Raw genomic sequence first — 10,606 nt, forward strand, 5'->3', positions numbered from 1 at the left:
TCCTGAAGGATGGCATTATTCTGGGGCCACCAAGTATGGTCCCAGGGCCTCAAGTGAGGACAGGGCACCTGCATCTGGCCTATCACCATGAGACACCTGGACCTAACAGGAATCGGGAGGACAGTACCTCTAACACCAAGTAGATGTCAAGGTGTACCACCAACTCAAAGGCACCCTCACATCCACCGTACAGAGTGTGTAGGGGACAAGCCATCCTTTAACCAGGGACCCTATATCCTACTGTTTAGGTTTGCAAGAAACAAAACATTCCTAAACTGGAGGATTTCATATACATTTTATATGGGGACAAGAGGCAGGCCATCCCCAACCTAGGGACTTCATATATAGATGGGGCCGTTAGGCAAAGGCCATCCTCAAATCCCACCTTATGGGGGAGGAAGGGTAAGACCTTGCTAAACTAAGAGATTTCACATCGTGTTGTACAGGAAATGGGGTGAAGTAGCCCTCCACAAGAGAATCTCACATACTCCTATATGGGCAGGATGGCCACAACCTCTTAGAGAATACACAGTTCTGCTCACTGAAGGAATGCAGCATCTCTGGCCTGCTGCTGTACTCTCACACTGTCCTAGAGCCATGTATCGCGTGCTCCAGCTCAGGCCACCAGTGTGCTGCTTTCCATGCATGACCATGGTCTAGGACTAGCATTCCAAGAAGTTATTTATCTTTGGTCTGCAGTGGACTGGTCACCACCCAGGGCCGCTGGCCAGTGAGGGCAGGACGGGGCAACAGGAGTAGCTGCTCAGGGGCTGCTTATGAAACCAGCTGAGGACTTAGGGTCCTTGAGTAAAGACGGAGCCCTGACAACGGGGGGATAAGGAGAAGAGCCAATCCACTCTGTTTAGAGTGAGCCAGAAATCTCTGATACCTCTTCAGAGTAGGATGCTGAGGAGAGCTGAGAGAAGGCCTCAGTCCTCAGCGGGAGAATAGTGGCAAATGGTTCTCCACATACGAGGCCAGGGGTCCCACCATAGTGTGATTTAAGAGACCATTACAAGCAGCTGGTGCTAGCTGGGTAGACATAGGAGCAGTAAAGCTTGGTGTATATACAGGGAAAATTCAGGACCTCCTCCATGCATGTCCTGCTAGTTTCTTTTAGGCATGGTGCCTACCTTGTGGGAGAGAATGGCCAGCCCTAACATGAACAAGCATTGACAGCCATCTAAAGATCCAGAGACACTCAGGCCATGAAGGGAAAATCGTGCTGCTCACTAAGATAAGACTCTGTGGCTGTTGTGAAGGTCTACCACTAACCATGGGCTTCACTGAGCACTAAGATCACAGACATCTAGTCAGACTCTACCCAGTCAGCCTTGCTGCAGTAGCCTGGCACCCTCAGTCCTCCTAGTGCAGCTGCCACAGACAGCCTCCCCACCCTGGTGCAGCCAAGGAGCTCCTGAACTCTGGAAGGAGGCACACAGTAGCTAGCAACCACCCTCATTTTTACCTAGGCTACTGCAAAAGCTGGCACGTGGCCACATGTGCCCTGTGGAAGACATCCCATAAGGTCTGACCTGTTTTCTGATCACCTGTCAATCAGAAAGCTTGCAGTGCCTTCCAGGATCTTCCAGAATTAACCACATGCTCTGAGGTATGCAGCCTTAGACACCAGATGATGCATAATGCTGACCCTGGAACAGCTTTCCGAGACTGACCTGTGGGACCTGAGGAGATGATGCCACAGAAAGTCCTCTGCAGAGGCTCTGAAACCACCTTGGCTACACTGGCCACTGTCAGACAATCACTGCATGGCCAACGTCCCCATACCCTAGCTACAGCAAGTCTGAATGTCTAATCAAGTTATTAATTTGAGGACAGGAAAATATAAAAACAATGACTTCCTGGGACTGGGGCTGGGACTCAGTTGTCAGAGTACTCCCTAAGTCCACATGGAGCTCTGACCTTGATCGCTACAATCACATAAACCTCACACTGATGCATGCCTGCACTCTTAGGGCTAGAAAGGTGGATTTAAGACAATCAGGAGTTCAAGGTCATCCTTGATGGTAAAGCAAAATCTAAGGCTAGCCTAGAACAGCTGAGACCATGTCAAAAATAAATACATAAATGCCAGCCGTCTCTGATGGTAAAGATCCATGATCCATCCCTGACACTGGAGAGTGTAAGGCTAGAGGATAATAATTCAGGACAGGCTGAAGACAGGCATGGTATGTCACATGCCTGTAATCCCACCGCTTGGGAGGTGGCAGCAGGAAGATTGAGAGTTCAAGGTCTCCGTAGCTGCTTGGCAAGTTCAAGGCCAGCCTCAGCTTACATGAGACTGTCTCAAAAACAAAACAACAACAAACTAATCAACAACCACAAAAATACCTCTACTATGTGATTCTGGAACGCACTCAATTTCCTGGGCTTAGCTATCTGATCCTGTGAGAATTCCTACCATAAGCCAACCCAGGGAGAAGAGAGTGACAGACTGGGATTCTAGCTACCTGTTTGACTAGTGCTCTTGTCTTGGATGACAGTGCTAAAGAGACAAGTATCAGTAGGCTGCGTGTAGCTCCTTGGGCTGGGAGCCTTTTTCTGCAGCCATCCCCACATCAGCTTCATCATCATCCCCACCCCTTGCCCTGACTAGCAGACCCTTTCATCCTGGGCCCAGAGCACTCAGTCTTCCTCAGATGTAAACTCTTAAAGTCACAGTGACCCCAGAGAGGTGCTCAGTAGAGGACACGCCCTGACAGAAGACCTGAAGTGACAACACAGGGGGCAAAAAGCATCATTCAGGGACACAGTGGTGACATGAGGCGCAGCACAGGTTACTAAAACTGCCCAATTCTGGTTCAATGTTGGGGTCACATCCAGACCACAAAAGATTGAACATAGACTTCTAGCTGCAGAAGGGAGGTATCTCTGGCTGACTGACCTCTTACTCCAGTCAGCAGAGTCAGGGCGCCTCAGGCTGAGCTGACAGGCCCTCCTGAGGCAGGCAAAGATGAACCCATCACCTGCCCACCACTGAATAAACACAGGGCACTTAATCAACACCAGAATATGTGGAGGACAGGAGCTAAATACCCGAGTGGGTGAGTCACTTAGATGTAGCCCTCCGCCCAGCATGGCTCCCTCTGGACACATAATTAAAAGCAGATGGCACCTGGCAGCAGATTCTCATGACCAATCTCAAGCTGCCAGCCAGGGTGTTGGACTTGTGTCTCTTAATGTCACTGGCCCTGGTTAGGTCCATGCTCCCCAGTATAAGCACTTCCTTTCCCATGACCTGAGATCTCACTTCACCTGACTCCTTGGGGGGCCAACCACTTCCTTTCTGCCCTTTCTCATGGTGGTCTGTCATTAGTGTAAACATGCCTTCTTGCATCCCATGAAGCATAGAGAAGGCCCTGTGTACACACAAGTGGTGGGTGGGTGGTGAGTTTCACTATAATGAGGAAGACTCCCAGAAAGACTGCCCACGGCTCTGATGCAAGCACCCACCCAGGCTTCCTCTTTGGCCCTGGCCAGAAGCCTGAAGTCCCCAGCACTCTACCACCCAGAATGGGAATGAGGCACCTCTTACCAGGGTACAGCTGCTTGGTGGGCATGCTGAGTTGCGCATCTTTAGAGACTCGGTAGGCAACATCCGGCTCACTGGAAGACCGTCGAGTGGCACAGAAACCTGTGGTTTTCATTACTCCTGAGGGCAAATTGTGGAAATCTAGCATCTCCAGAAGATCTGTTGGCTGAGCTGCAAAGAGAGAAGTTATGTCAGCCTCAAAGTGGACTCAACTGATGGGGGAACCCCCGAAGAGAAGGTGAATCTCAGACAACTGAAACCAGGCCCCACCCCACCCTTTATACTCCCTACCCCCAACAAACATCTGGTGTTCAGAAGTGGCTGAGGGCCTGCTTGGGAGGGATATCTCTTAGAAATGGTCCTATCTCCATCCTGCAACCAGTTCCCCAGAGCCAGAGCCTGGCCTTGCCTACACCCTCTGACAGCGCTCAATCTTTCTTGCTTTACAGCCTGTAGGGACTTCTTACTCCAAATCCTCAACTTGTCTGACTCACCTCACAATACACTTCCTAACCACTGTTTCTCAGCAGTACTAGAGATGTGTCTGTCACCCAGACACAGCCAGGAAGCCTCAGTAGACCTACTGCCCCAGACATCTCTAAAGGGATGTTTCCAACATTGGAGTGACTGACAGCGTAAGAAATTGCCAGGCAACCTCAGGAATATCAGCTCCTCTGGTCTCTTCACTGTCATTGATGTCATTTTGTCCCCTATGTTCCCACAATAGCTTATAGCAAATATCCAATTTCTGTCTGGCCTCAAAAGAGTTAGGCCTGAATACTCAGGTCAGAAGAATGCTTGCAGGGACCTCGGATCCCTTTAGAAAGGCTTCTGATTCTCCATCCTTTGGGAGCCACTCAGAGAATAGCAGAGGTTTGCTCAAGAGCTCAACAGTTGCTCCTGAAATGATTAGCTTTGTCAACTTGACCTTGGAAGAGTGATTCAATGAGTAATTGTTTATACGTGGTTGTTTATGAGGGGAACTACTTTAAATTAACTGATATGGGAAGACATAGCCTGCTGTGAGTGACACCATTCCCTAGGCATGGGGTTGTGAAGAATAGGCATGAAACAACTGAGCTGAACATAAGCAAGCAGGTGAGTGTACATTCATTTCACTTTGCTCCTGACTGTGGATGTGATGCAAGCAGATGTTTGAAGTCCCTGCCTTGATTTCCCCACAATAATGAGCTGTAACCTGGAATTCTAAACTGAAATAAACTCCTCTTTCCTTTTTGTCAGGGTAATTTTGTCACAGAGATAGAAATTAAGCTAGAACATTCCCAAACACAAAACATGCCCACCTGTCAGAGGCCCCTTTCCTCGCATCAAGAGGCCTTTAAGTCCACACATGCCCACCCCAGACTATTTGTTTTCCTGTTTATCTATCTTCAGTTTGAGTTACAACATCCATTCTCTTGGATGTCCAGCAGAGAATAAATTCCAAAGTGATACCACAGGGTGTGAAACCCCCGACACATGACCAGTGTCGCACCATCCTGTGGTTTCCTCTAGGAAAAAGGACTCTGCTGTTCTGTGGGCTATGTACACAGGAGATGAAGGCAGAGAGGGCAACTATCTCAAGAGAATTTAGTACATGCAGAAGCTGACTCTTGCAGTGCTAAGTGGCCACCTGGATCCAGCTATGCCTAAAGCTATAATACATAATATGCATGCCTATATGTTCATCCCAGGCCCGTCTGTATCAGAATACAACATATCCTGCTTTAAAAAAAAAGCCACCTCAGCATCCACCTCTGAAGGCTACAGGAGGCTAAAATTGGCTCATTCTTTGACTTTTCCTCTCAAACTCAAATCACCTTCCTCCCCAAGTGGATGTTACTGTGGGACTCCCCAGGAGGACAGCTGGACTGTTTTTAAGGTGTTAAAGGATGATCATACAGGTTTCCTCAGGATGAGGAATCCTCCTGCAGCAGCCACTGAGTCTAGAGCCTGACACTTGTCCGCTTGTGCTCCAAGACAACCCAAGTGGCCAGGTCTGCAGCCAACTTTTTGGCATCCTTCATCATTTAGTCCAGAGAAGGGTTCCCTACCACTACAGGAAATCATTATGGAGGACAGCAAGGCACAGTGTGGATGGCCAGTCCACTACTGGTCCAGTATAGCATCCACCCATTTCAGAGTCCTGGGCAGCTCTTAGGCACTACCCTGTGTCCAATCACTTGCATATCTGTGGCACTTCCCAGGTACTCTATGTGGTGACAAAGCCTTCACTGAGCCCTTGTTTAGCGAGCATCACAGGCGATGCTGAGTGTGTTGGCAGGGCTGTGTGGCACAGTCCCAGGCCTGGACACAGCCATGGGAAGATGGTCGTGCCAATTGCCAGAACACCTGGCCAGAAGGACATAGCACTGAACCTTAGGTCATCTCGGAAACTCAGCCCTAAGGCTGGCAGTGGCCTGGGGAAGAGATGGGGATCCCAGCAGCGTTTCCTGGACCTACATCACAGCATCTATACTATGATGCTCTTCCCAGACCAGGCTGAAGCCTGCTTTCCCCATTGTCAAAGTAGAGAGCAGTTTCACAGGAGGCTGACTGAGATGTTTGCAGACCTGTATCGAAGCAAGTTTAAAAGGCCACCAGCCCTCTCTTAGGCCCAGTGCCACCCTTCCACTGGGTCAGGACTTTTCTGTGCCAGAGAGCAAGATATATTTAGTCTTAAACAAGGTGTGGGGAGCATACAAGCATCTGGAAACTCTCCCTCCCACACAAGGTATCTTATCTGCCTTTCAAGCCAATGCCTCACCCAGGCTGAGCACCTCCACTCTGAGGTGGCAGGGGCTATTGGAACAGGTAGATGTGCCTAAAAATCCAGGGTCACTCCAGCCCCAGGGAAAGATCATGCTAGCTGAGGCCCATTAAAGGAGCCACAGGAGCCACTGGGAGCCTGCCAGTGGCCAATCCCCAGAACTCCATAGCTTAAGTGTAGGCTTCTCTGGGTGTGAAAATGCTATTAACAGTGCTCTCAAGACTCACCTGAGTCCCACAGACTGGAAGAGAGCACACATGGTATTGCATCCATGGCCTTTGCTCCCAACAGGAAACCTTTGCTTCAAAGTAAGAGGCACTGGAGTGACCTTGAAGAATCCAGAGACCTACTACCTGCTGCAAATGAGACCACCTCCAAATGGTTTGCATTCAAGAACTCCTTGCTCTTCAGCAGGCTGTTCCACCTATGAACAGACTAGGTTCCAGAGAGATAAGTGCCTGGCCTTATCTCTTCATCTAGACCCAGCCTCCTCTCAGAGAGTCCTGCTCCATAGCCTGAAAAACTAAAACTACATTTTCTCAGAGCCCTTTGCAATAAGAATTATTACAGCAAGCCAGAATCTACGAATCAGTGATTATCCTAGAGTGGACCATGAGTTGTAGTAAGCTCCTGGACCCGCCAAGGGCCGTGCCTGTGGTGAGGCAGTCATGGCACTAAGATGTTTGGATTCCATACATCTGAAGCAGTGATCCTGTCCTGTGAGTAGGAGCCTCGATGTGACAGCTTGGTAGTTGTCTCAGGACTTTTAACTCCAACTGGCTATGCTCTCCAGACAGCTTGCCCTCCCTCAGACAGCCTACTACCCACTATGCACATGCTACACTTGCCTTTGAGAAACATGCATGAAGAGCTTCGTCACACGGGCTCTCAGGCCCTGTTGTTACCCAGAGATAACTAAAACGGAGTCACTGACATGTGACGCTGCAGACCATGGTCTACATTCCAGTCAGAAGGACCAAAAGAGGCAGACAGCTTGTGACAAGGCCCTGGAGCAGCACTCCACAGTCTGACACCAGGAGGTCCCCGGCTTTAAGAGCAGATGGAACAAGGTGTCTGCTTTTAGAAAGAACAGAAGTTGCTCTGGTCATAGCTGGTCATAGCTGGTCCTAGCTGGCACCTCTGTCTCTGGCTCAGAAAAAGAAAAGACATCTGTGAGAACACCAGCCTGCTGTAGAGGAGAGCTGGTCCCGTGTTTAGCAGCCTAACTCTTGGACCAGAGCCCCTGGAAAAGGAACATATCCCAGCCCACAGTCCCAACACTGAAAAAGACAGCCTGCTCTTGGGAAGGCCAGTAAGGCCCAGGCCACCATCTGGAGCCACTCACCACGTGTCCTCAGAAGAGAATCTAAAATCCCAGGCTTGATGCTTTTGCCACCTCAGTCCTGCCCAGCCCAGGGAATGGAAACACTCAGAAAGGACCCTGATCAAGCACAGACCTCCAGCTCAAACAGGAGGCCTGAGAGCAACAGCAGAGAGAGGTGAGATCCTGCTAGGAGGGCTCCATGAAACAGCTCTCAGGATTCATCATGCACCCCACCCCACTGGGGTTGGGCACCAAAAGAACTGAGAAGGGCTGTCCTGTGCTGGGCAGGAGCAGAGTACAGGGAACACTCAGCTGTGTTTGTTGAATGACTAAGGGAGCCCCTGGCTTTTATACATGGCAGGTCAAAGGTGAATGAGGTCATCTCCCTATCCTGCTTTCGTGAATGAAATTCACTTCACCTTGGCTGCCATGCTCCATCTCCCACCAGGCTCCGTTCTCAGATTAGCTGTGAGTTGAGAGATTAAGCTATGAGCCTGCGTGTTGCAGAAGGGAAGCAGTCAGAGGTCCTGAAAAGTTACACTCCTGGCCCAACAGATCTGGTGATACAAACGTTGACTCCAATTAGGCGCGCACACACACCCTCAGTAAACTGCACATTTTAAGCACTTGCTGGGATCAGGAAGCCTCCAGCCCATCTACCTGTTCCCTCCTGAAATACATCCGGCATAGCTTTCTCCCCAAGGAGTTCCACAGGGGTTCATGTGGCCTCTGTACTTCCACAGGGAAGTCACTGTCCCAGAATCCCCAATGCAGCCTCAGCCCCATTGGTCTCTTGCTGGTGACTGGTATCTCACCAGGGTGAGGGGATATTGTGACTTAGTCATTTGAGCCCAAGTTCTGGCCAGTATTTTACCAGTCTACAGTCAAGCAGGCCTCTTCCCATTCTGCCCCCATGAGTCAAAGCCTGCCTCAGACACCAGGCCTTCCCCACATCACTCCTGCTGGGACAGACTATGGGCCACAGTTACCACCTTTTTCTGATTGCCAAGCCTTGGAGAAAACGAGGAATATACGGAGACTGAGGGACACAAAGAAGAAAGACTGAGAAAGACAGGGTTGGGTACAGAAGGACAGACAGACGAACAGTGAGGTGTTTTGTTTTGTGTTACAAGCTCCGAGGTCAACATCTTCATCTTCAAGAGAAGAAAATGTGGGCCTTCTAGATAACCAACCACCCAGGTTCAATTCTGTAAGTTCATAGACAGAAGGACTAATGGGTAAGTAGCAGGGTTGGACTAACAGCCTCTGTCCTAAACAAGCACATGAAGCTCAGAAAGCTACAGCCAGCATATCAACACTACGCCGCATGCCAGTGCCCAGCCTCTCGCTCCTGACCTACCCACATACACAGGGCAGCAGCCTTATAATCTGGGGTGGCCAATCTCCCACTCTCTTGCCTGCCTCTCTTCCCCTATGGCTTCCTAGGGCAAAGAGCCAGTTTTTGTAAAGGCCTGAGAGCCATACCAGAAGACACGAAGACAGAAGCACCAAAGGGTCTTCCCAGGTACCTCCCACTGGCCCTCCCTATGGGCAGTGGCCTAAAAAAAGGTCAACCAGGGGGTTGGAAAACAAGCAGGGTGCCTTGGAGGCCCTGATGAAATTTTTCTCCAGTGACTAAAGCTGAGGACAAGGGAGGGCGTGGCCAGGGCTGCAGGCAGGCAGTGCTGGCCTTTGGAGCTACTAGCCAGGCCCTCTTCCCCCCTTCCTCTGGTTGTTACCCCAACCTCAGATCCTTCGCCAGGCTCACTGCTACCATAAACATGGATCCCTTTACCCCTACTAACTGTAATTTATAGCTTCTATTTCTCTAGGCATCGGGTCCTCAGCCTGACACCCCAGCCTGTTCCTTATCCATACCCCAGGAAGCCTGAGCTGGCTGTCCTATCCCCACATCACAGCCACAATCTCATGGGGACTCACCCCACCCATGGTCCATCCAAGGACACATTTAGTTTGCACAGCATACCGCATGACAACCTTCCCCCATTTAGCCCCAGGTTGCCACAGGACCATTTGCTCACCTGTGACAGACATCAAGGCACGGCAGATTCAGCAGCATGGGGCTGGGTGAGGCCAGACTCCTGGGAACCTGTTTTGGTCCCCTTTACAAGGGCCTGGAGCCATGTCTCCCGCTGTGGAACCTGGCCAGTGATGAGCAGTGTAAAGTGCTAGCCTTGTAGGAGCCAGGAGCCTGCAACTAGGAAGGACTTGCTTTGTCTAGCCCATCCAGCCTTCTCTACCATGGCACCACCCACTAGCCCCATAGGACAGGAGATGGGTACTATCAAGTATATAAAGTACGGGTGACAGTCCCAGCAACAAGTGTGTTTAGGGAATCAGAAATGGAATAAAAAGAAAGGCATGGTCAGCCAGACTTGACATCACGGTATGGGGTTGAGGGTAAGGCATAAAGAAGGACTGACTAGAACTGAAGGAGATCTTGGGCAATCAAAGATAGAGGTGTCTCTTCACAGAGTGAAAACTGGAAGTCAGTTCTGTCTCTGGGAAACAGACCCTGGGATTTCCCTCTACACAGATTCATAGGCCACCCACCCGGCCATAACATCCCTAATCCTTTCTATGGAAGCCCAGGGTTCCCTAGGCAGCAGGGCTCTGCCTCGGGAGAGCATACATGGAGGTTGTGCAGATGGATGGGGGTGGGAGAGATATGCATGGAGGGTTGGGGTGGGGTGATGGAAGGGTATAATGCATGGAGGGTTGGGGTGGGGTGATGGGAGGGTATATGCATAGAGGGTTGGGATGGGGGAGATGGAAGGGTATATGCATGGAGGGTTGGGGTGGGGTGATGGGAGGGTATATGCATGGAGGGTTGGGGTGGGGTGATGGGAGGGTATATGCATGGAGGGTTGGGGTGGGTAGATGGAAGGGTATATGCATGGAGGGTTGGGGTGGGGTGATGGGAAGGTATATGCATGGA

General features: G+C 50.5%; 1 protein-coding gene across 2 annotated transcripts in view; it reads right to left on the reverse strand.

Moving 5' to 3' along the window:
• Col5a1 (collagen type V alpha 1 chain) overlaps window positions 1-10,606 on the reverse strand; it is a 152,156-nt gene that overhangs the window by 113,492 nt on the left and 28,058 nt on the right. For both annotated transcript variants that reach the window (XM_028757100.1, XM_028757101.1), the window contains exon 2: window positions 3,557-3,724. In XM_028757100.1, coding sequence (XP_028612933.1) covers window positions 3,557-3,724 — 168 coding nt within the window. The remainder of the gene's footprint in view (window positions 1-3,556; window positions 3,725-10,606) is intronic.

This window comes from Grammomys surdaster, unplaced genomic scaffold (genome assembly GCF_004785775.1).
Source record: "Grammomys surdaster isolate TR1022 unplaced genomic scaffold, NIH_TR_1.0 126133, whole genome shotgun sequence".
NCBI classification, from domain to species: Eukaryota; Metazoa; Chordata; class Mammalia; order Rodentia; family Muridae; genus Grammomys; species Grammomys surdaster.